A 26762-nucleotide genomic window follows, 5' to 3' on the forward strand; every position below is an offset into this window, starting at 1 on the left:
CCTCCCCTAAATAGGCTGAGCACATGCCCTTGAGGCTAAGCCATGCGGGGAGAGGTGGAGGATTTGAGCCCTCTCTCGCCACAGAGTAAAGAGAGTTCAGGTTATTCTATGTAGGGAAGAGGATTATGCTGAATGCTTTATTTATCTTACATACTCATCACACCAACCCTAACAGGTAGAATTTGGAACCCTTTTACAGACAGGAAATCCAAGTGGAATCGTTTTAACAGTGCAGTGCTATTTAAGGTTGTGTTTGGGATTTGATTCAAAGTCTGACCCCAGGCCAGGCATGGTGGCTCATGCCTGTAATCCCAGCACTTTGGGAGGCCGAGGCAGCGGATCACCTGAGGTCTGGAGTTCGAGACCAGCCTGGCCAACATGGTGAAACCCCATCTCTACTAAAAATACAAAAAAATTAGCCAAGCGTGGTGCTGGGCACCTGTAATCCCAGCTACTCAGGAGGCTGAGGTAGGAGAATCCCTTCAACTTGGGAAGTGGAGGTTGCAGTGAGCCGATATTGCGCCACTGCACTCCAGCCCGGGTGACAGAGCAAGACTCTGTCTCAAAAAAAAAAAAAAGTCTGATCCCAAAGCCCATGTTCTTCCTCATAGAGGATCACGAGGAGTAATGTTATTTGGAGGCTGAATGAAGCCCCCTACACCACTCTAGAGCATTCTTACATCTGCAGGGAAAATTGTGGGGCCTAAACATGTGCCCCGCTGGTCAAGTGAGTGTGAGACAAGGATCAGACGCTGGTATCTTCTGTACCAAAGCAAGATCCACGCTCTGTACAGAGTAGTGATGCTCTCTGAACAGTCCCAGGTCACATGAAGGAGCTTGGCCAGCTTGTGGTGGTATTTTCAGGGGATGACAGAGTGCTCAGCCACCAAGAGAACTTAGGGAAGCCTGGGGAAGGGCATTGCCCGGGGAAGTGACCCAGGCGAAAAGTTACTTGGGAATGTTAATTTCTGGCTGAAATTTATACAAAGCTTTCCCTTCAAAGCCTCATTCTATGATTTATGTTCAAACCGGAAGATATTACAAGCACCCAGAAAGCCAAACTGGAAAAGGAAACTGCAGAGCTCCACAGACTTGTTACCTTGGCCAGGGGTAGGGTGTGGCGATGGGAGTGGCAACTGGGAGTGACCTGGGGGTGTCTGAGTTTGTGCAATGAACACGCACTTTCCACCAACACCAACTTCAGGAGGGGTAGTACCTGCTGTGAGCCCTAACATCACAAAACCAAAAGAGGCTTTGTCACTAAAGGTAGGAAAACAAATGAGATGACCCCTAGAGGGAGCTTCTAGCCTGAGGAAGTTTCTAGATTAAGCATGAAACTGAAACTGTCTTAAAAGGAAGGGATTCAACATTCCTCTGACACGGCCTGACGCCCCTCTCACTCCCACCTCTTCTTTCCTTGGACTTCTCACCGGTCCTCCCCCTCTCACTCCTGGGTTTGATGAATAAAGAAGTTTTAAACTATTTCTCTTTCATAAAGTTTCTGTACAAAGCTTGAAACAGTGAAAAAATAAGTTAAAATGTTCAGATTCAAAGGCAGGTTCTCCCAGGAGAGACGGGCTGGCAGCAGAGCTTCTATTTCTGATTTCCTCTGCCTTTTTCCCCAAGGGTTAGCAGCACACATTCTTCCTACTGTGGATACATCTGATGAAGAACACACACATACATACACCAGGACCAAGGTTTTCCTCTCAACTGCCTGTTCCTCCACTGGAGCTGGGAATTTGAGGGAGCCCAGGCTTCCCCGGGTGCTTCCAGGGGACATTGTACCCATTCTTCATAGCTGGATATCTCCTCCCAGATCTAGAATCCCTAAGATAGGCATGGTCTCTCCCTTTTTTTGTTCATACCCCTACATTTTCCTGTGTAATTATGATTATTTGGGAGTGTCTGTTATCCTTTGCTAGAGTGTAAGCTCCTTTAGAGGTTCTGAAGGATTGTATATATCACTGCCAGTTCCTAACGCAGGAGACGCTTAATAAATGTGTTGAGTGGATGAATACAGGAGCTGTTTTTAATCATATCTCACCTTGTTTGAGAAAGAATTTAGGGACAAGAATGGAATCTGAGCCCAGGGCAGCCACTTGAGTCAACATCACTCTTTTGCTATCACAAGTACTAGAAAAGCTCAGGACTTATGACTTCAGTATGTGAAGTGCCTATAGTTGCTTCTCAACGAATCTAATCATCCAGAGAGCAGTAGTGATGTAAGTAGGTAAAGCTAGCACGTAGCCCTCAAACTCATATCTTATTCCATTGTGTTTTTGCAACTGATTTCCCTTTCCTAATTGTGCCTGGCAAAGGCTGATAGTAAAATAAGTTTGGGATTGCTGAGCAAACAATCACAAGTGAGGTTTGCAGGAGAGGTTAGATGACTTCTAAATAATCAAGTGTGGCTCTTTTATAAAATCGACCGGTTGAGGTCAACCAAAGGAGCAGGATAGTGTGATGGTTAAGGATCATGGACTTTGGAAACAGAATCCCACAGTTCAAATCCTAGCTCCACTGGCTGTGACTGTTGCAAGCTCTCTGCCTCCACTTACATATCTGGAAATGGGAGAAACAGTACAACCTTCAGAGGGTTGTTATGAAGTTGAACTGAATTTAAATGGGGCAGTGTCTAGCACACAGTAAATTCATATAAGGGTTGCCATTATTATTACTGAGCTTTTGGGGTTGGTCGTTCCCTCTGGATTCCGTAAGACTTTGTGATGGTATAAAAATCATCCTTCAAATAGGAACAGCTCCCCAGCCTCCTTGAAAATCTGGGAAAAAAACACGTGCACAATCTTCAGGAAACTGTGGTGTCAGAACTTCTGCAAAGCCTCCTTCCGGGGAAACTGATCTCCAGGGCAAGTTGTCAGGCAGTGTATGCAGAAGCTCTCTCCTTTACTGTCCTTTCCACCTTTCCCAGGCCCTGGAAGCAAAGGCAGATAGAAGACATCACACCCTGGTCCCTTGTCCGCTGACAGACCCTTCTCCTTTGGCAGATGCTCCTGGGGAGATAAGCTCTCACCTCCATCTCTCTATTCCTTTTACACAGAACCCAAAAAGTTCTTTGAACTTTAGTCATTCAGAAAATAAACAAGGATCTTCTTTCTAAGTTACCAAAAAAAGTTTCCTTCCTTTCTTCCATCCTTTTTCAAGATTCACAAAGAAGAATTTCCCCGGGTAAAATCCTTTATAGCTGTGTGAAAACTGGTCGTTCTCAAAGTCTTTAGTTAAAGAGCCTCTGGTGACACCTTAGTTTCTAGAAAGGTTGACTGCAGATTGCAGCTATCTTAAGCCTTCTTAAGCCTTGTATTAAAATGGTTTAAGAGATTCCCATCATGTTTTCTGGAAATAAAAAGAAATTAGAATAAAGTAAGTCACCAGGGATCCACAAAACTTTAGAATGGCAGGTAGTTTGCAAAACTAGGAGAGTTCTTTTTGGGAAAAGAGATTTGAGGGCAGTAGGCAGATCTGGATAATCAGAGTGAAGAAAGAATAGGCATTCCCATTACAAAACAAAACAAAATTCAATCTTCATGCTCACTAATAATGCATTGATGGGGCCAAACGCAGTGGCTCACGCCTGTAATCCCAGCACTTTGGGAGGCCAAGGCGGGTGGATCACGAGGTCAGGAGTTCGAGACCAGCTTAACCAATGTGGTGAAACCCCCTCTCTTCTAAAAATACAAAAATTAGCAGGGCATGGTGGCACGTGCCTGTAATCTCAGCTACTCAGGAGGATGAGGCAGGAGAATCGCTGGAACCCGGGAGGCAGAGGTTGCAGTGAACCAAGATTGCGCCACTGCACTCCAGCCTGGGTGACAGAGTGAGACTCCGTCCCCCACCAACCCCCCCAAAAAAAAAGAAAAAAGAAATGCATCGATGGCTAGTGGGGGGGTGGCAAGGGAAAGCCATCTGAAAGGAATACCTGCATTTAGTGCAAAACAGAAAAAGATGTTCCTAAGCCTAGGAACTACTGAACCTGTATCACAAGGTGTCTGGATCCTGTACTAAAATGTACAATATTTGCAGGGTACGATGATTCCATTTCTTTCCTTTTCTTTTTTTTTTTTTTTTTTTTTTTTTTGAGATGGAGTCTTGCTCTGTCGCTCAGGCTGGAGTGCAGTGGTGCGATCTCGGCTCACTGCGATCCAGCTCATGGATTCTGGTGATTCTCCTGCCTCATCCGCCCCAGTAGCTGAGATTACAGGCACGTGCTGCCACGCCCTGCTAATTTTTGTATTTTTAGTAGAGACGGGGTTTCACCTGTTGGTCAGGCTGCTCTCAGACTCCTGACCTCATGATCCGCCTGCCTCAGCCTCCCAAAGTGCTGGGATTACAGGCATAAGCCACCGCACCCGGCCAGTAATTCCATTTCTTAAACCATACTGATATGATACTGATAGTATGCCTTTCTATCAGTATCCAGAAGTCATCTACTTATACTCACCATTTGCTAGAAAACAAGCTAGACTGATGCCATGTCCATTCTTGACACTCTTTCTTTCTGGCCTAAAGAAAGCACGAAATTGTTTTAAGTCAGCCTTCACACTCCAAAAGAGTGTGCAACATAATTTTCCAACTTTCTCACTAGCACTAAGAAAGAGGAAAAAAAGACCTCAAGAGCTGTAGAAGGGCATGTGGAGAATCAGAGTTTAAAAATAGCTGCAACCTGATGGCTGGGAAGGAAGTTTATGTTTAACATTCAGTGCAAAAAAAAAACCAAAAAACAAAAAGAACCCCACATAAAATCAATGTCTAGCTCATTTTCTCAATGTGGTTTTTCCACAATTATTTTTGAAACACTTGAAGAGTGTATAGGCAGAAGGGATGCGACCTACGGTATATGCCAAGGTTTGTCTAAAAATATTTTACACCTGTTCTCTGTACTGCACACTGGTCATATTTTATCAGTGAAGTAAGTACTCATAATGCCAGACGGAATGTGTTTTTCCTTCCAAGTCCTCTATGTTTTTCCCTTTGGTAAAGCAAACCTCCTCTTCTTTTCTATCTGCACTAAAATAAAGCTAGCACCATTATCCATATGACGTATCAACCACCAAGCTACATTTTAACTACTATTCCTCAGGCAATATTGTTTAAATAAGAACAACTATGTCAATATTTTTCACAACAGCAAGGACGTTTTAACTTAGCAAACACTTATGGCTGCTCCCAAAAGGAAATGTCAACTAGTACACTGGGTTTTAATCAACTTGCCAATTGTATGAAAAAGAATGCACTGGTTTCCTTCAGTGCCTCAAAACTAGAAATACAAACTCCGTGATATTTATTTTTATGAAAATAATTGTATTTATTTTATGAAACATGAGCTTTTAGAATATTACTGTAGAATTTCAATTTTCTGTTGACACAAATAATTGACAGCAAAATGTTCATATAAGAAGGCAGTTATAATCTTCATTTACTTTCCTGATTTTAAAGGGCAGCAAACATGGCTAGAATTCTGGACTTTATGGCTTCTAAATACTGTGAGCCCCTATTGGCACATGTTCTATTAGTTCACTGACAACTCTTAATAGCAAATGATTAGTTCTCATAGCTGCTCAAGGAAGCATATTGGTATCACTGTATTCATTTTGCAAATGAATAAACTGAGCCATCTGAATCAAATGACTTAATACAATTAAGCAAGGAATTTAGACCTATAGTTTCAGTTAGCCAGTAGACAGGCACTGTCTGTTGATTAAATGTTTTCGTCTAAGGTTTGCCTAATTGTGAGATGATCTCAAAGTTCTCACTAACAGACTATATATACAAACCAAGTCCTCTAAGATATAAAATCTTAAAACTTCAAATACTGAGAAATGGTTAATATAGGTTTTACTATTAATACTTACAAGTCAAATTCCATTAATAAGACTTTCAGCCCAATCTAAACCACCTAAAGTTCATCTAAGGGGTCAGCAATATTTGCTCCAATCAAATGCCAGCTAACCCAACAATGTAAATAGTATTTAGTATAACAGGATTTAATCCACGTAGAAACTACAGAAATTCTCCTGAGCCTTCTTTTTTTTTTTTTTTTTTTTTTTTTGAGATGGAGTCTTGCTCTGTCGCCCAGGCTGGAGTGCAGTGGCACAATCTCTGCTCACTGCAAGCTCCGCCTCCCGGGTTCATGCCATTCTCCTGCCTCAGCCTCCCGAGTAGCTGGGACTACAGGCGCCCGCCACCATGCCCGGCTAATTTTTTTGTATTTTTAGTAGAGACGGGGTTTCACCGTATTAGACAGGATGGTCGCAATCTCCTGACCTCGTGATCCGCCCGCCTCGGCCTCCCAAAGTGCTGGGATTACAGGCGTGAGCCACCACGCCCCGCCTTGGCCTTTCTTTAGAGTATAAGCACAGACAAGGAATGGTTGTGAAAATGGCAATAGGAGGTTAACGGTTACAACTTTACTTGTAACCGGCCACTAAATATGTAGTTAGGGAATCATCCAGTGGTTCTGAAAAGAGATGTAATTTATACGACTGAATTATGAAAACCAACAAAACTAGAGCATTGCTAGGTGCGGTGGCTCACGCCTGTAATCCCAGCACTTTGGGAGGCTGAGGGGGGTGGATGACCTGAGATCAGGAGTTTGACACCAGCCTGGCCAACATAGTGAAACCCAATCTCTACTAAAAATACAAAAATTAGCTGGGTGTGGTGGTGGGCACCTGTAATCCCAGCTACTCAGGAGGCTGAGACAGGTGAATTGCTTGAACCTGGGAGGCGGAGGTTGCAGTGAGCCGAGATTGTGCCACTGCACTCCAGCCTGGGCAACAGAGCAAGACTCCATCTCAAAAAAAAACAAAAACAAAACTAGAGCAATGATATAACAATGATTTCTAAAAACATTTCCCTATTGCCTATGAGTTCAGTTTATGACCAATGGAAATATACAGTCTCACTCAAAATATCATCATGGCATATTCTGAGCATGGTTAACAGCCTTCCACTAGACCCTTCTCATTAACACTTTTGTAAAGATTCTGCAAATTACGTAGCTAATACATAAAAAATGGTGTTATTACCCTGACTTCAAATCAGAATAGCAACTAATCTGAGGGAACAAAGCATAGTGCTTAGCAGCGTGAACTCTGCATTTGAATCGCCAGTCTGCCATGTATTGGCCATGCAATCTTGGGTCAGTGAAGCTTTCTGTGCCTCAGTCCCATCCCCCTTCCCCTGACCCAGTCTATAGACTGGGTTAGAACTACACTTGACACATAGTAAGTGCTATATGTTTATTTCCTGATTTAAAAGATTTTTAAAAATGGCTCCAACTACATGTTTATATAAGCCACTCAAAAATGGCTTCAAACTGGGCATGCAATTGGAAAGTGTGCTAATTTTCCAATTGTATGCCCACAGATAATTGATCCTAAATCCTTTAAACTACAAGATATAATCTTCCTAATATACCACAAAAACTAAAGCACTCTGATCTCAAATGACCTCCTGGGCCAGACTGATTAAGCATCAACTGATTGGTATACTGAACAATGCAATGGGTTTTATTCAGCAGTGACCATTTTACGTACTTGTTTTCTGTTTTTCTTGTATCTGTGCCTGCACTACAGTTGTTACTCAGCATCTGACAAAAGCATGCATTTCCAGTCAAGCAAGGGTACGTATCTGATGTACCATGCCTATGCTATTTTCTGTTTGTGTAGGGAAAGGATATAAAGGAAGGTCTACCAACCGGCATTTTACTTCATTAGCTTAAGTATGTCCAATGAGACATGCTCTGTTTCTTTCTGTGTTACAGTGACTTATTTTAAAATAATCGAAGTCCTGAAGATTTGTTAAGTTTCTCAATTAAAATGCCAGACATGTATATGGGAATGAAATTTACACCCAATTGGAAAAACATTATTTTATTATTTTTTTTGAGACTGAGTTTCGCTCTTGTCACCCACGTTGGAAGGCAGTGGCGCAATCTTGGCTCACTGCAACCTCCGCCTCCGGGTTCGTGTGATTCTCCTGCCTCGCCCTCCAGCCTGTAGCTGGGACTACAGGTGCACGCCACTGCACCTGGCTAATTTTGTGTTTTTAGTAGAGATGGGTTTCACCATGTTGGCCAGGCTGGTCTCAAACTCCTGACCTTAAGTGATCCGCCTGCCTCGGCCTCCCAGAGTGCTGGGATTACAGGCATGAGCCACAGCACCTGCCCTGGAAAAACATTTTAAACTCAGAGCACCTTTAGTTTCACCTTCAAAAGCTAAGTTTTGAAGAAGGCCTATATTTACATTTGCCATCTATTATAGGTGAAAAGGAGATTTCACAATGTACCTGATTTGAGAAAAGACAAGGCAGAACAGAAAACGAATATACTAAATTTAGAAAGCCATTTTTTGGTATAATATTCCTTACTCATCCATGAGCTATGAAATCTGTAAGGCAACATTTTGGACGCTCAGGGTATTCAGAGGCTGCTACAGTATCTGTAGTTATAGGAGTCAAAAAAATGGGAAAGGCTTATGAAAATAATGAATTCATCAAATTGTCAACCGAAACAGTCTCCCCACAGAAAGTCAAAAGTGTGATGGCACCTTGGGGAGAGAATGACTTGGAACTAAGATGTAGGCTTTTCTCAGAAGTGCAAAAGCACCTTTTAAAAAATTCCCATTCCTAATGAACAAAAAGGGCATGTAAACAGGGCCTTTGTTCATTTTTTTAAAAATTATGAAGTCCTCGCCGGATGCGTTGGCTCACGCCTGTAATCCCAGCACTTTGGGACGCCAAAGCGGAGGATCATGAGATCAGGAGATCGAGACCATCCTGGCCAACCCCGTCTCATCTCTACTAAAAATATAAAAATTAGCTGGGCGTGGTGGCGGGCGCCTGTAGTCCCAGCTACTCGGGAGGCTGAGGCAGGAGAATGGCGTGAACCCGGGAGGCGGAGCTTGCAGTGAGCCGAGATTGCGCCACTGCACTCCAGCCTGGCGACAGAGCCAGACTCCGTCTCAAAAAAAAAAAAAAAAAAAAAAAAAAAAAAAAAAAAAAAAAAAAGATGAAGTTCTCAAGGACACCAAGCTCAAGTTTTAATAAAACCAATCAAGATCACATTTTGAGTTAATCATTCTCCGGTGTCAAACATATGTACCAAGATGAAATTTCCCTAAGATTTTTGTCAATACATATATCCTTAAGATCTGAAACAGATAGTCATGCTTATGTTAACCTCAGTATTTAAAATCTGAATATATTAGTGCTTGGCTGGGTGTGGTGGCTCATGCCCGTAATCTCAGCATTTCAGGAGGCCAAGGCGGGTGGATCACCTTAGCTCAGGAGTTTGAGACCAGCCCAGGCAACGTGGTGAAATCCTGCCTCTACAAAAAATACAAAAATTAGCCGGGAACGGTGGCACACACCTATAATCCCAGTTATTCAGGAGAGTGAGACAGGAGAATCGCTTTAGTGGAGGTTGCAGTAAGCCAAGATGGCCCCATTGCACTCTAGCCTGGGTGACAGAGCAAGGCCTTGTCTCAAAATAAAATGAATATATTAGTGCTCCAGACAGTTTCAAATTCTATTGTTGACCAGGCGCAATGGCTCACGGCTGTAATCAGAGCACTTTGGGAGGCCAAGGCGGGCAGATCACTTGAGGTCAGGAGTTCGAGACCAGCCTGGTCAACATGGTGAAACCCTGTCTCTACTAAAAATACAAAAATTAGCTGGCATGGTGGCGGGTGCCTGTAGTCTCAGTTACTCGGGAGGCTGAGGCAGGAGAATCACTTGAACCTGGGAGGTGGAGGTTGCAGTGAGCCGAGATGGTGCCACTGCACTTCCGCCTGGGTGACAGAGCAAGAGACTCCGTCTCAAAAAAAAATAAATTCTATTATGTACTGTCCAGCTGCCTTATGATTTTCAGAAAAAGCACATTACACTTGAGCCTTCATTTATAAGTAGAGTTTTCTCCCAAACCTAACTGTATCAGTCTGTAGCAGAAACTAGTGCTTAAAGCCATTACCCTGATTGTTCTTACAGCTATTCAAACTTCGTGATCACAAAAGCATGTAAGTGGTGTTGGCAGACCAGATCTCTGCTGCTCGCACCCAGTATTCCAATACTTCTTCATAGCCTCATTCTGTCCCCTAAAGAACAAAAGCCTCACCATGGAGCTGACGAACAGCTTAGCTCTGTTATTTCAGTGCTTGTTTCCTTAAAACTTTTTATTGCTCTACGCTGCATGGGTAAATGACAAAAGGCTTTTGTAGACTGGTGTCCAAAAAGCTCATGAGACCAAATTTATTTCACTGGTAACCCAGGCAGTGCTGGTTTCTTACTATAAAAGTACATATAAAGTTTTTTTAAGACAGCTTTCTCACCAATACTATGTCAATACTGTATCAATTGACATTTAGTGAAATGACTCATTTAGTGTTCTTCCCTCCAACTCTTCAGTTTTAAAAAACTCCATCCTCACCAAGCCACTCCAATTTGATACATTGTCAATATTTCTAAATCCTTCAAACCAGCAGGTTGGTTACCCACTTGCAAAAAATTAAATACATAAGTGTTTTTGCTGGGAAAATGAAAATGCTAACATCTAACAATCTGTCCAGCTGTGAATAGATTTTGACCATAAGTTCTCTAGCTACATGCAATGGCTAAACTTTAAAGATTAGTAAAGTGATGTAAATTTTTCTTTTTAAAGTTCAGTCAGCCGCTTTGTCCAAGCAAGTTTCCTGAGCAAAAACAGAAAACTGATCCAATGCTCTCTCCATATAAATTTCAAATAAATCATCTCAGATTACACGAAGGAATTTCATCTTATCACCTGACTCCTCCATGTCAGCATGACATTTTGAAACTTGCTGTATAGCTAACCTTACCATACCATCTCTATCATGGGGTAGACAAATGTGGACTGAAGAGGGCTGTTAAAAAATGAAGTTGTCCCAAGCACTGGTCAGGCTATAGTTTTGACAGCATTTTTTATGTGGCAAACCACGATCTGGTGCATTAGTAGAGCAACTGCTTTCCATTATTCCTTCGTGACTCAATGAGTCAGGCCTTTTTCCATCATTAGCATTTACAAGATAATAACTCCAGATCTTTAGAAAACACTTAAAAACAAAGACCACGATATGTGTTTTTAATTTTAAAGAATTTTAATACAAACTTAATATAAACTATTTCAGTCCCTCTTAACATGTAAGACACTGACTCAAAATACTTTTATACCGTTTTTTTCAAGTATTGCACAATATAGGTACAAAATTAATATTTACGATTACATTTTTCTTCCGTAATATATAGCAAAAATCTTTAAACTTTTAACAGAAAATACATTTTTTTGAAAAAGCAAATATTCGTACATTTTAATTCCACCACTAAAGGAATATCCTGTACACAATTTTTAGAATAGTTGATGTCTTTAAGATGGATATTTTACAATTTCAGTAAAAAAAATACAACATGAAGCTGCTGCTGTCACAGATCACTGTAGTAAAAAGATATAAATGCAATACCATGTCGTAGAAACAATATATATATATCCTCTGATATTTTACAAACTTTGTACTAAATTAAATTATACAATTAGAAAAGACCAATAAACCCACTTATTAGTGCCAATTTTTATAAAAAAAAATCAGCCATGTCCTTGCTATATCTTAAATACTGTAAGAGGCCATATCTGAGAGTATACTTTAAAATATACAGTCAGTATAAAATAACTTTGTGCTTGGTTGGCAAATGAAAAATGATGCATGTTTTATTATTATTTTTTTTTAACCAAGCTTGAATGTATCCTTACTATAAGCTTAAAAAAGAAAAATTCTCAAGGAGGTGAAAAAAAAATCCCCCTTGGGCCCGTGCATTTTAACGTGTACGATACATTTTTTTTTTTTTTTTTTTAGTTAGCCATAACAGGCTGGAATTGCTGGTTAGAATACTGCATGTTATTTAAGCTAAAATTCAAGCCATCTACAAAAGACTTCTCATTGAGGCCTCCATAGGCCGCAAACACATCAAAGGCATTACTGTACTGGAGAGGACTGAGGTTAAGGGGGCTGTCACCTGGGAACATTCCATTGGTACTACTACCTTGACCCTGCATATTAGGAAAAATAAATTCCTTGGCATTAGGAGAAAGAGCAGAGGTTTTCTGCTGTTGTTGCTGCTGTGCTGGTGGTGGTGGCGGTGGCGGCTGGGCTGGCTGCTGCTGTTGCTGTGGCTGCTGCTGGCTACCCAAGCCAAGCCCATACAGAGAGTGCATTGAGGAAGAGATGGCTTTCTGCTTCAAGAGGTCATTCACATTCAAGCCGAGGTTGATAGGAGAAGTACGTGCAACCTTGTTGCTACGGCCACTATTCTTCATTTTGGTAGAGCCGAACTTGGTGGCAGCAAAAGTGGCAGTGGTAAAGGTTAAAGGCTGAGTGGACCGGGGCATGAAGGTAGGGCTTACAGCAGCAGAGTGACCAAAAGGAGGCGATGGAGAGCTGGACACTGATGAGGCTGGGTCACTTATGGGCATAAAAACCTGGGCCTCTGGGTTAAAGCTGTTTTTGATCTCCTTATCCAACTCACATCCATTTTCATTATTATCATCCACGTAAAGCACCTTCACTGGTCCCTTTTCACCAATTTGGTAAGAAACCTCAAATGGGTCGATCCAAACACTAAGATCCTGTGGCAGATTGCCACGAACATCTTCAATGTCCAAACCACTCTCTTTGGATGCTTGTTCAATCACTGGGTCCACTTTCTCCCCTATGTGTATACATCTAAACCCCGATCCTTTGTATGGCTTTTCAGGATACCAGTGCCCTTCATATTTCTTCTTAAGAAGTCTTTCAAGTTCTTCACCAAAAATGTTGACACGTCTCCTGGGAAGCTTATTGTACAAATACGAAATAATAAAATTTAGTGCTACTTGGATTTCAAGCTGCATAGCTGCTACGCCACAAAATTAGGTTTCAACTCCCCCACCAAAAAAAAAAAAAAGATGTTCAGTTTGTGGCAGAGAAACAAATTTTCATTCAAAGTGCTGGTATTAGTAGATTATCCTTCACCTTGAGTGATCTTGTTCCTTAAAACAAAAGCAAACATATCCAAATAAGATAAATGTAATATAAGTCCCATGACCTTCCCCCGCTCCAAAGTAATTTCACCTTTCAAAATGTCTAATATCCTGTGTTAGTCTGCTAAGGATAAAAGAAAAAGAAAATGTCTACTAGGACAGAAAGCCTGAAAACTGTTACTAGCACAAAATAAACATAAAATAGAAAATTGTTTATTAAAGTTTAAAATCACACAGGAAAATGTAGAGTTACAAATGAAATAATGCTTTTAAAAACCTGTTTCTGAACAGAGTTCTAAGAAGAAAAATCTCTAGAACATGTATTCTTCTCCCCTCAATTCTCACAGGAATATTTATTGTACTTGGCATCCTCCCCCCACCCCCATATATATAGATGTCACTTTTAGGTAGTAATTTTTATTGTTATTCACCAACTTAGAAGTGAATCCACGTTTTAGTTTACCTTGGATATATACTGTTTAAATCTGCTCTGTCATTGACATTTAAAAATTTGGTAAGTTAGGAAAATCATTTTAATTTCCATAGTACATGATGCTAAAATTAAAGACACTGAGTACTAAATGAATTTCATCCTAGTAAATAATTATGAACCAAATTATTCTATATAGTTTCGGCCTTAAGTATACTAAAAGCATACAATATAACAAAATTCAGCTTCTCTGGACCTTTTGTTTTCAACGTGTATTTTTCTAAATCTGAAAATATCTATTCGGCAGCAAGTATAACAAAAGCAACGGGACAAATTAAAACTATTGATTATTCTGTTTAAAGCCAGGGTTTCTGAGTTTTAGTCTGATTTAAAAAAACCTCCGTCCGTCCCTCCCTCCCTCCCTCCCTCTCACGGTAACAGCCGGAGAGGCAAGTATGGTTCAGGTCGACCTTTAAACGTTTGCTGGGTCAGCACTGGGTGGGGATAAGAAAAGATCAAGGGCAAACAGAAGATATTTGCGAAAGGGATCTATTTGCACACTGAAGTTGATTTAAAAGGACGTTTAAAAATCAAGTTGGTCTTAATTCGTCTGTTCTATTTTCCATATTCGTGGTGACAAAGGGAAAAAGAATCTCTGGCTGCCCCCAAACTACAAACACTTTCCAAGTCAAAAGCCTGAGTGCCGGCAGAGGCAGCTGATGAAGCCCAATTGCTTGAAGGTGCAGCCGAGCGAAATTCAGGCTCGGTGGAAGGTAGTTACAAAGCAACGCCTTAAGACAGGCAGGAGTGTGAAGAATTACATAAACAGCCAGTTAGATCTCATTAGATTTCTGCTCACAGCCCTCGGAGCCCCAGCGCTACAGCAGCAGCAGCAGCAGCAGCAGCAAGAGGAGGTGGAGGTGGAGGAGGAAGAGAGTACGAGCCTCCTCGGAGGAGGCGGAGGAGGAGGAAGGCCCGGGAAATGGAAGAGCAAAAACCTCTCCCGGGTGAGCACCCAGCACCGAGCAGGTCGGGGCGCCGGGTCAGCCGCTCCCCTCCCCCGCCGTAACCCGACCCGCCGCTCCCCGCCCCGTGGCCCCCGCCCCGGGCTCCTGGGACCCGGCCAGAGCCTGGGGGAGCACCGGTTCCCCGGCACCATGTTCAGCCTCGCGGCCACCGGCCCCTCCAACCCCAGCGTTCCACCGCGAGCTCGTCGCTCCTCCGGGCGCCCCAACCCCCCAATTCCCGTCAGCTCGCCCCGGGCCGCCAGTCCCCGGTCAACTGCCCAGGACGAGCCCGACGCGCCGGCGGCCCCTCGGAGCCGCTCCCCTCGGGTCCCGGCGCTGCCCCCTCGGCCGCCCAGGGCCGCAACCCCACCGCCCCCGAGCTCCCGAGGGCCCAGGGCTCGACGCCGCTGCAGCCTCTCCTCCGCCGCCTGGGCCCGGGGCTCCAGTCTCCTCGCCGACCCCGCCCGGCGCCCCGAGATACTTACGGGCTGCTTCGGGGCGGCTTGGACCACACACCCGCGGCTGGGCGGGGGCGCGAGAGGGTCGGGAGCGGCGAGCTCGCCGAGTGCAGGACGTCGCCGCTGCGGAGCTGAGGACAGAGGCCTCGAGCGGGCCTCGGGAGATCGCCGTTGGTGGCTTGGGGTGGCGGGCACGGGGGTCAGACGAGCGCGCTCACTTCTCCACACAACCCGGTGCCCGGCCCAGCGTCCCCTCAGTGCGCCCGCTCCACCCCGGGCCAGAGCTTCGCTCCTTCTGCCGCGGCGCGCGCCCCGCCTCTCGCTTTATGGCCGCCTCCCCGCCCCCATCCCCTCCGTCGGGGTGCGCGCGCCCGCCCCGCGTCACACAGCTCCGGCGGCGCAGCCATTCCCCGCGCTCCCCGCCCCGCACCCCGGTCCCCCGCCGGCCGGCTCCGCCCCTGCCCTGCCCCCCGACGCCATTGGCCAAGTCCCGCCTGCCCCTCTCCGGACGCGCGGTGGACGCAGGGGTGGGGAAGCCGCACCCTCCGGGCTCCAGGAGGGCCAATGAGCCGAAGATCGGAGCACTGGGGACGGAATGAAGAGAACGTCTGGAAAGGGACTGTGGGGGCAGACGTGCCAATGAGAGAGAAAGGGGTGGGGTAGGGCGGCCGACGCCCAGTTTAGGCGGAGAGCGCCGGGCAGAGGGGGAGGGGGACGAAGCCGGTGGCACAGCGGCTCGGGAGAACCGGGGCTGGAGGAGCGTCAAGGGTACCCGGAAAGTGCCCTCTCCGCGGGGGTCTGCGGCCAAGGAGGATCCTGCTAGTGGAAATCTACCAAGTCGGCCTCCAGCCCACCCCAGGGGCGGGGTAGAGAAAAGGCAAACTGTGACTGGGACTTGCGCACCCGATTCATTGAATATTAATCACCCCAAGGCCTAGGCCAACCGCCACCCAGAGAGTGGCAGCTGCAGAACCCAAAGCCGTGGAGCCGGGCTGGGGGTGGGAAAGGGAGGCCGCCACAGCGCCCGCCCCGCCGGCGGTTTAACTGCTTCCGCAGCCTCAGGCCTCCTGGTGCGACCCCGGCTGCGACTGGGATCCGTTTATTCCAAATGTCCCAGCCCACGCCGTGCTCGGAGTGTGGCGACACGAGGCGAAACTGCGTATGTATCTGTGTCCATGTCTACACACACACGCATGTGTGCATTTCTAGGGCTTGCTGGATCGCAGGTGCACAGAATAAACGCGGTGCCTGCTTGTAAAGCGCATTTAAGATCATTCTCGGCTTAAATATGTGCGGGTACCTAGGGAGTGGGGTTAGAGAGGGACTCGTAGCGGGGGGCGGGTAAGTGCCTTTTTCACAACCTGCCCCAGAGAAATACACGAAATTACATCGGGAGTGGAATCGAGCGTCCCTCTCAGCTAAAAATATTACTCACAGGTAGCAACGACGCCTGATTGGCCGCGCTGGTCCCTTCGCAACCAGGCGATTGGCTGCCTGGTATCCAGGAGACCGACGTCAAACTCGGACTGGGAAAGGGGGAAAGTCTGGGGGGAGCGAAGGAGGGGAGGGGGAGAAAGAAGCAATGAATGAAACGCCCATCGCCTGGCCTTCCCCCTTTCCCCTTTCCCCTCTCCTCTCCATTCTTGGAGCACTTCCTGGAAAAACACCAGTTGGGGCGCCGCCTTCCCCTCCAAACGATGGGGCCTGCACTCTCAACCTGCTATAAGGAAGTTAAACCGCAGCTCGCCAAGGCGTACGGTGTCTACGGGGCGGGCCCGTGTAGACCAGCTGTGCTCCTCCGGCACAAACCCGCCGTACATGTCAGGCCTAGAAGCTTTTGGCTTTATGGACGCAAAATCTGGTTGGAGCCGCCTTCTCCTCCCTGACTCTCCCGCCTCTCTTTTTTAGAAGGAACCGCATTGAGAAAGGGTATTTCTGAAGGCTCAATGCCTAGGAGAAGGGGTGGGAAGATGGGTTTGTGGAATGGGCTGAGGGTGGGGAGTGGTCAGGTGACTGATTTCATGTTTATTGTACAGATTCCTAAAACATAGTTTTACTAAGTGACTCCTTAAATTCTGATTAATGTGATTTTTTTTTTTTTTTTTTTTAGTGTTTGGGTTTTTAGTTGCAAACGAGTGGATTTGAACTGTGATCAAAGTATGGCAAAACTGTGAAAGTATTTAAATTAAAATGTCCCTCCCTCTGCATTGAAATGTCATCAAAACGTCAAATATAAATGATTTGTTCAGTTTTCTTTTTTTATGTGTTTGTTTTTGGTTTTCTGTAATGACAATTCCATCTATAATAAAAGTGAGTTATTTTTAATTTTCTAATTAAGCACAGAAATTTCAAGAAACTAGATAGGATATCCTTGGAATGCCTTACCAAAAGAAACACTTCATTTTTCACATGTTCTAGAAGCACAACTTCTCTTACCATTAGGCAAATAATGGTACTGTACCAAACATCTAGAACTGCAGGATCATGTGTCTTGATTAGTAGTTTTATATTTGGGGGGGCATATTAGGCATGGCTGAGACTAAAATGTCTAAAGATAGATGAATTGTAATTTTGTCAAACTTATCTGTACTTTTCAAGAATTCTCTAAAGAGAAGGGACAAGTTCTCTTTTCTGAAGGTCTTCAATCTGTGATTCCAGGTTTGAAATATGAGAGCAGTCATCTGATAGGTACTGATTAAATATCAGTAGCATTAAAAGCATTTTTAAGTCAGAAATGTAGATGTCAAAAATTTATGAGTTACTGCTGCTTAGCTCAGGAGTGTAAGAAAATGTCTGACCAAATATAAACACACACACACACACACCCCACACAAACACACACACCACACAAACATACACACGGAGGCCCCATGGCATACTGGAAAAAGCAATGAAGAGTGGGTACTGGGAGATCTGAGTTTCACACCAGTTTCTATAAACTTTTAGTTTTCTCACCTATAAAAAGGGTTGAATTAGACCGTGTCTAATGTCTCCTTCAATTAAAAAAAAATTCCACACTTGGCCGGGAGCAGTGGCTTACACCTGTAATCCCAGCACTTTGGGAGGCTGAGGCAGGCAGATTACCTGAGCTCAGGAATTTGAGACCAGCCTGGCCAACATGGTGAAACCCTGTCTCTACTAAAAATACAAAAATTAGCCCGGTGTAGTGGCACACCCCTGTAATCCCAGCTACTTGGGAGGCTAAGGCAGGAGAATTGCTTGAGCCTGGGAGACGGAGGTTGCAGTGAGCCGAGATCATGCCGCTGCACTCCTGCTGGCCGACAGAGCGAGACTCTCTCAAAAAAATAAATAAATAAATAAAATATTCCGCCCTTAAAACTCAATGTTCCTAACATACATAAAGCAGCTATTTTTCAAATACAGATTGCAAGGCTGGGCACAGTGGCTCTCGCCTGTAATCCCAGTACTTTGGGAGGCCAAGGTGGGCGGATCACCTGAGATCGAGAGCTCGAGACCAGCTTGACCAACGTGGAGAAACCCTGTCTCTACTAAAAACACAAAATTAGCCTGGTGTGGTGGCGCATGCCTGTAATCCCAGCTACTTGGGAGGCTGAGGCAGGAGAATCACTTGAACCCGGGAGGCAGAGGTTGCGGTGAGCTGGGATCGCGCCATTGCACTCCAGCCTAGGCAACAAGAGCAAAACTTCGTTTCAAAAAAAAAAAAAAAAAAAAAAAAAAATATATATATATATATATATATATATATATATGGATTGCAAATAAAAGGGAAAACTGATTCACATCTCTGAACATTGCCAGTCACGAGGTATAAAATGTTCTTCATCTAAGTTTTGCATATGGCTTATTAGTATCTAACATTTACTTTGGAATTGTGCAGAGGAGTGGAGGGCTAACTGCTAATTGTGCAGGGAATTAGACTTATGGAGGAAAAAAGGATTTGATATTAGGCGCCAAGTGTATCACAATCGAGGTATTCCTCTCTCTGAGCAAAACAGTCACTAGAAACCACAGCCTTTGCCTTTCACATCCCTACATTCTACACAATTCTCAGTGGGCCCTTACAATAAAGGTAATCGCTTGGTAAAAAATAACTTCCAATATCTTCATAAAATACAGTTCTTGAAAGTGCCTTGAATTATTACCTAATCCACACAAGGACACACACACGCAACACCTTGATTTCTGAGATAGAGACATCCTAAGCTTTCTAATTCTTATTATGTTTCCTTGTAAATTGAGAAAGGGTTACAGGAGAATAGCTATCGCATGGTATGTAATTATTAATACTCATTTCATTTTTTTTTTTTTTTGAGATGGAGTCTCACTCTGTCTCCAGGCTGGAGTGCAGTGGCACAGTCTCGGCTCACTGCAACCTCTGCCTCCCAGGTTCAAGTGATTCTCCTGCCTCAGCCTCCCAAGTAGCTGGGATTACAGGCATGCGCCACCACTCCCGGCTAATTTTTGTATTTGTAGTAGAGATGGGGTTTCACCATGTTGGCCAGGATGGTCTTGCTCTCTTGACCTCGTGATCCGCCCGCCTCGGCCTCCCAAAGTGCTGGGGTTACAGGCGTGAGCCTCCACGCCTGGCCGACCCATTTCACTTCTAAGGAATCGACCTTTTACCTTTATTTGAAAATAAGATGGGCAGGGCGAGGTGGCTCACATGCTCGTAATGCCAGCATTTTAGGAGGCTTGAGGCAGGAGGATCCCTTGAGCCGAGGAGTTCGAGACCAGCCTATGCAGCATAGTGAGACCCCTATCTCTATTTTATTAAAAAAAAAAAAAAATAGGTGGGAGTGGTGGTGCACACCTGTAGTCGAAGCTACTTGGAAGGCTGAGGTGGGAGAATCTCTTGAGACAAGGAGGTGGAGACCAGCCTATGCAGCATAGCGAGGTCCTGTTTCTATTTTATTTTCTTTTATTTTTTAAAAATTAGCTGGGCGTGGTGGTGCACACCTGTAGTTCCAGCTACTTGGAAGACTGAGGCGGGAGGATCTCTTGAGACCAGGAGGTCGAGGCTGCAGTGAGCAGTGATCGTGCCACTGCACTCCAGCCTGAGCAACAGAGGGAGACCTTGTCTCAAACTAACAACAACAAAAAAAACCCTATAATGTTCTTATCGTGATTTTTATTTATTTCTTTTTAAATGGTCATGCAACGTAAATCATAGCACACACATTTTAAAATTATTATTGTTAATTTTTTTTGAGACGGAGTCTCGCTCTGCGCCCAGACTGGAGTGCAGCTCACAGCAGCCTCCTAGGTTCAAGCGATTCTTCCGCCTCAGCCTCCCGAGTAGCTGGAATTACAGGCACCCGCCATCATGCCCAGCTAAGTTTTGTATTTTTGTAGAGACAGGGTTTCACCATGTTGGCCAGGCTGGTCTTGAACTGAAGGGATTACAGGCGTGAGCCACCGTGCCTGGCCTAAAATTAATTTTTTAAATCATGCCCTAATCATTGAGTTATTGAAAACCAAGTAAACCAGTTCTCTTCTAAACATTTCTCAAAAAAAGGCAATCCAGTTACGTCTGAGGAAACCTCAGTGTGGTTTCCTGTGGCTTTTCACATGGGTTTGTAGTGGAGGGCTATATAGTCTCCAGAAGACACTGGCACACAGACATTTGTAATTAAAAGATAACTAGATAACGTTGAACAAGCCTACTAAAGCAACGTGGTCTGATAGGAGAAGGTTTCCTTATAATTTGCTCACTTTCTATTATCTTGATGAACAAAATCCAAACCAAATCTTGCAATTTCTTTCCATTAGCCAAGGAGGAAGATTCTGATTTCAGTAAAGAGATCATAGCGTGGATTCTAGGAGTGATACGGTGTTCATGACATTCTAAGTACAAAGAACATTTATATAAAGTACTCTGAGAGCAAATGTTATTAGAGTACTTTAAATACATTTAAAGCATGGGTTGCATATGTTATTATGCAGCTCTGCTTACTAAAATAGAATGTAATTTTATATATATAACCAATTGTGGCAGACACTGTTGCCAGCTCACCCGTTTCCCATGCCCCATCCTCATTCCCTTTTCTTCCTGACTAAAGAGGCTAGAAGAGCTCACTGCATGTTTTCCCAGGCTTCATTGCAGTAGAGGTGGCACTGTGACACTGTTCTGCAGATAAGATGTAAACAGAAGTCAGCTGGGATGGTTTCTGAGGGTGCAATGCTTTTCCTATCAGAGAGGTTTGTTCTAGTTACTATTGCTGCATGAAAAACTATCCAAAACACCAATTTATTGTGGCACAAAAGGTCCATTTTATTATACCCTTGGATCCTGTAGGTAAGAAATTCAGGCTTGGCCTGGTGGCTCACGCCTGTAATCCCAGCATTTTGGGAGGCCAAGGAAGGCGGATCACTTGAGGTTAGGAGTTCGAGACCAGCCTGGCCAACATGGCAAAACCCCGTCTCTACTAAAAATACAAAAAAATTAGCCAGGCACGGTGGTTTGTGCCTGTAATCCCAGCTACTCAGGAAGCTGAGGCAGGAGAATCACTTGAACCCAGGAGGCAAAGGTTGCAGTGAGCCAAGATAGCATCATTGCACTCCAGCCTGGGTGACAGAGAGAGACTCCGTCATAAAAAAAAAAAAAATTCAGACAGGGCACAAGGGGACGGATAGCTTATCTCTGCTCCACAGTGTCTGGAACCTCAGCTGGAAAGGCTCAAATGCTCAAGTATCATCTGAAGCAGGTCTAACAGAACTTCCTCCAGTGATGGGAATATGCCGTATCCGTGCTGTCAAATATAATAGCCACATGCGGCTCTTGAGCACTTGAAATGTGGCCAGTGTGACTGAGGAACTGAATTTTTACTTTAATTTAGTTATAATGAAATTTGGATTTAAATAACCACATGTGGACAGCAGCTTCTGAATTGGACAGCACGGGTCTGGAGGCTTTTTCAAAGCACATGTCTAGCACCTGGGCTGCAGTGACTCAAGGGCTGGGCTTAGCTGGCACTGTCGTTTGGAGCATTTCCACATGGCTTCTGAATTTCCCATGTGGTTTGGGCTTCTTACAGCGTGGCAGTTGAGAGGAAGCAGAACAGTTTCTGGAGAGTGAACTTTTTAAAAATTAAAACCATTTTTTTAAAGTTTTTTGTAGAGATAGGGTCTTGCTGTGTTGCCCAGGCTGGTCTCAAACTCCTGGCCTCAAACAATCCTCCTGCCTTGGCCTCCCAAAGCAGTGGGATTACAGGCATGAGCTACCATGCCTGACCACCATGGAAGCTGCCGCTATGGAAGCTGCATGGCCTTTTATGACCCGGTCTCGTAAGTCACAATGCACCACTTCCATTACACCCTAATGGTCAAAGTAACCACCAGCCAGATTCAAGGGGAGGGGACATAACCACCACCTCTCAAGGAGGAGTGTCGAAGAATTTGAGGCCATTTTTAAAAATCACCACTGGGTCACTTCTCTCTTCTTCCTGCCTTGAACATGGATCTCATGGCAGGAGCTGCAGCAGCTCCTGCTGAATAAACCGTGAATAAAATGCAAGTTAATCACAGGGACAGGGGTTCTCACCAACGCTAGTCACTGCCTAGGTCTGGTCCACTTTTTAACCAACATTAAGTGTTCCATGACTTGCAGCTGAAGTATTTCCAGCAAAAACACTAATTTTACATCCTTTAAGGAAACCTGAACTTGATTTTCAAAAAAGCCAAAATAAATTTTTCCTCTAATCTATCAGGGCTTCTTTCTCATCATAAAACCTGGAAATGCTCATTATAGCAAATTTGGAACACATAGAAATAAAGAAGAAAATAGCAATCATCTTTAATCTCTCCACGCAGTGCTAAGCATCTTGCTCCATTTCTTTCTGAATGAGTTTCTATCACACACGCAATTTTCTATCCTGCAGTTCACTTAACATTACATTTTTCCTGTTTTCTCCTGACATTAAGCATTTGTCACTATCATCATTTTTAATGACTGTATATTATATTCCACTCTATGGATTTAGAATAATTTATTTAACCATTGCTGGGCATGTAAGTTGTTGAAAAGGTTTCTGTATTAAAAACAAACATATTTAACAGACATTTTCATATGTAAATCTTTAGCTACCTCTCTATTTCCCTGGGCTAGATTCTATAAGCAAACAGCGGGTGGAAGAGAAGGAACATTTTTAAGGCTCATAACATAATGACAATCCGCTTTCCAGAGAGATTGTACTTTTTTACCTTCCCAGAGGGTATGCACTGCAAAATCACTACATTTTTAGCCAGCATTGCCTACTAAAAATTTTTTTTCTATCCTTGGCTAATTTGGTAGGTAAAATGATATCTGTTGTTTAATTTTTATTTCTTTGATTACATGTAGGATGAACAGAGTTTGACATGTTTGTCAGCTCGTTGTACTACTGTTTTATAAATTTTTTATCTATGCCTTTTCTCCATGTTTCTCTTAGAGGTCTTTGTGTTTTGCTTCAATTTGTATGAGTATCTTGCATATTGTGTACCAGATATGTGGCTGAACAGGATCCTGGTTGTAAACCTCACTCTAGAACTTGCCCAAACATTTTAAACATGTGATTTTGATGCCTAGAACCTTGATTTTCAATCTACTGTTTCACTTTATAAGGTCCTGACTAACTCCTGGGTTATCAATAAATGCTTAAAAAAAAAAAAAAAAAAGCAAGCCAGGTACAGTGGCACCTATAATCGTAGCACTTTAGGAGGCTGAGACGGAAGAGAGGATCATTTGAGGCCGTGAGGTTGAGACCAGCCTGGGCAACATAGCGAGACCCCTGTCTCTACAAAAAAAATAAAAATATTAGCAGGGCGTAGTGGCAAGCACCTGTAGTCCCAGCTACTCAGGAAGTTTGACGTGGGAGTATCCTTTAAGCCCAGGAGTTCCAAGCGGCAAGTGATCATTCCACAGCACTCCAGCCTGGGTGACAGAGCAAGACCTTTTCTCAAAAACAAACAAACAAACAAAAACAGTTCTAATCATCTTTACTTAGGCCTCTGTCTTCTTGACGTTTCTGTCACGTTTCACACTGTTTACTAATAACTGCTTCAAATATTTCCTTTTGACTTTTAAGACTTTGCCCATTGTATCAACATTGGATGTTCCAACATGGCCCCCACTTCCTATCTCAGCTGCAGTGGAGCATAGAAGAAAAATTATGAATTCAAAATTAGAGAATTTGTGTTTGGGTCTTGCCACCTGGTATTAGTTGGGTATGGCTGCTCTGAGTCTCAGCCTTCATCTTATAAATAATTAGAAGCAATAATTACCCTCAGAGTTGTGTGAGAATCAAATGAGGTGACGCCTGTGAAAACGCTCTATGAACCATCAAGCCCCCCATAAATGTGAATATTTTCTTCCTTCCTCTCCCCCTCCCTCTTCCCCTCCTTCCCTACTCTCTCTTCCTCCTCTCCTCCTTCTCTTCCTTCTTTGCTTCTTACATCTGGCAGAAATTCAAGTATCATTTGATTCAACTCAAGTAAAGACACATGTGAAATTGCTTTTAGACTACAAACAAGTATTATTAACACTCTCTTCTGTCAGATTTAGTGTTGCCAACTCAGTCCTTTTCACCTTCAAAATACCTCTCAGAATCCCATACCTTGATGTTTTATATTATTATTTAATTATTAGTTTATTTAGCCTTCCGTGTGTTTACGTCCTAGCCTTTGTTGGATTCCAAGCTTTTTAAGAGCAGAAAGCATGTACCTTTACACAAGCTTTATAGTGCCTTGCAGTCAATCAGTATTGACTGATGGCTTTGCTAGGTCGCTGCTTAATCCAATGAAAGAACACAGAATATTTGAGGAAGGGTAAGCGGCTCAGAGTGGCTGCTGTGGATGGTTCAGAGGTGAGAATCTAGAGAGGAGGCTGGTTGGTAGGCAGAGGCCAGATTACCAAGGGTCTTGTATTAGGAAATCTGGAATTTTGCCTTTAACAGATGGGAAGATGTTGGGTGATTTTTCAGTTGGGAAATGACATTATTGGAATTCTGTTTGGAGCACATTTTATTTATCTCTAAATGCCCCAGAGCCTAGTACAGTACTTGATACTCAGGAATTGCCCTGCCAATGTGTGTTCAATTGCTAGATGTAGTTTTATCACCCAGTGGAATATTCTTCAATTGTTTGGTTGTTCTGAAGAAGAAATACTTACTGTCTTTTAAGGCAGATATAGACCCTACCTGGAGACCAATACTTCTATCCACTTGGGAACAAAAGAAAAAGTTTTGGCCGGGTGCGGTGGCTCATGCCTGTCATCCCAACACTTTGGGATGCCGAGGTGGATGAATAACTTGAGGCCAGGAGTTTGAGACCAGCCAGGCCAACACGGTAAAATCCCATCTCTACTAAAAATACAAAAATTAGCCAGCTGCTGTGGTGCGCGCCTGTAGTTCCAGCTACTTGGGAGGCTGAGGCATGAGAATTGCTTGAACCCAGGAGGTGGAGGTTGCAGAGAGCCGAGATCACGCCACTGCACTACAGCCTGGGCGACAGAACAAGACTCTGTCTCAAAAAAAAAAAAAAAGAAAGAAAGAAAAGAAAAAATAAAAGATTATGTGGCAAGGTATAAGTCAAAAAAACTTTTGGTTTCTGAAAAAACTAAAACCTTTCTGTAGAAAATTCTACTGTGGTACCAGGAGGGTTGATTTCTTCTACCTTTCCTTGTTAGCCTAGACAATATCTATTCCCCTTTCTTCCAGCAACAGTTGCGATTTTTGTTTGAGAACCTATATCTCTCCCACTCTTCATCCATGAGCTTCCAGTGGGACTCTTGCCAAGGCAAAAGCCAGCGAAAGCATCGCATTCTCCTAACTACTGTGATGGGTTTAGGGATGGCTGATCAGAGCCAATAACTCAATTCTGGGACTTCTGTCTGAGGTCTTGGGATAAGGACTCTTTCCCATGAAATATGAACCTGGAAGTATTCATTGTTGAGGCTCCCAGGGCCATCTTAGTACCACAAGGAGAGAGCCTGTCAGAGAATGCAGCTAACCCAGGTAAAACCAAGAAAAACCAAGTCCTGGAAACAGCCTTTTGAGCAGCCCCTGAATCAAATTTACCTGGACTTTCAGCTACAGGCTGTCTTAGCATAGGTTCCTAAATAAGCAGAACCCGAGGCAAAGGGCTTTGTGCTACCACTTTATTTTTTATTTTTATTTATTTATTTATTTATTTATTTTGCTCTGTCGCCTAGGCTGGAGTGCAATGGTGCAATCTTGGCTCACTGCAACCTCCGCCTCCGGGGTTCAAGCGATTCTCCTGCCTCAGCCTCCTGAGTAGCTGGGACTACAGTCGTGTGCCACCACGCCCAGCTAATTTTGTATTTTTAGTAGAGACAGAGTTTCGCCATGTTGGTCAGGCTGGTCTTGAACTCCTGACCTCAGGCGATCCACCTGCCTTGGCCTCCCAAAGTGCTGGGATTACAGGCGAAAGCCGCTGCGCCCGGCCTTATTTTATTTTATTTTATTTGAGACGGAGTCTTACTCTGTCCTCAACCAGGCTGGAGTGGCACGATCTCAGCTCACTGCAACCTCCACCTCCCAGGTTCAAGGGATTCTCCTGCCTCAGCCTCCCTAGTGGCTGGGATTACAGGTGCCCGCCACCACGCCCAGCTAATTTTTGGATATTTAGAAGAGACGGGGTTTCACCATGTTGGCCAGGCTGGTCTCAAACTCCTAACCTCAGTTTGCTACCACTTTAATAGGGAGTGAAATCCCAGGAAGCAGGAGAGAGGGGCAAAGAGAGTAAAACAGCAAAGGAGGAGAACCTATTCTAGGTTGCATTATTGAACCAACTGCTGTTAAGTACAATTGCTTGATTCCATGGATTAGTCCTCCAAGAAGCCCTAT

General features: G+C 44.0%; 1 protein-coding gene and 1 long non-coding RNA gene across 2 annotated transcripts; one reads left to right on the forward strand and one right to left on the reverse strand.

Moving 5' to 3' along the window:
• Window positions 1-11113: 11113 nt before the first annotated feature.
• TOB1 (transducer of ERBB2, 1) lies at window positions 11114-15247 on the reverse strand. Its single transcript, XM_003272265.4, has 2 exons — window positions 14968-15247; window positions 11114-13054 (listed from the first exon to the last, which is right to left on the reverse strand). The coding sequence occupies exon 2, from the start codon at window positions 12914-12916 to the stop codon at window positions 11879-11881; it is 1038 nt and encodes a 345-aa protein (XP_003272313.1). The 5' UTR covers window positions 12917-13054; window positions 14968-15247; the 3' UTR covers window positions 11114-11878.
• Window positions 15248-15424: 177 nt separating this feature from the next.
• LOC105739070 lies at window positions 15425-17194 on the forward strand. Its single transcript, XR_001114935.1, has 2 exons — window positions 15425-16099; window positions 16378-17194. It is a non-coding gene; the product is annotated as an uncharacterized LOC105739070 (long non-coding RNA).
• Window positions 17195-26762: the final 9568 nt, after the last annotated feature.

This window comes from Nomascus leucogenys, chromosome 14 (genome assembly GCF_006542625.1).
Source record: "Nomascus leucogenys isolate Asia chromosome 14, Asia_NLE_v1, whole genome shotgun sequence".
Taxonomy (NCBI): Eukaryota; Metazoa; Chordata; class Mammalia; order Primates; family Hylobatidae; genus Nomascus; species Nomascus leucogenys.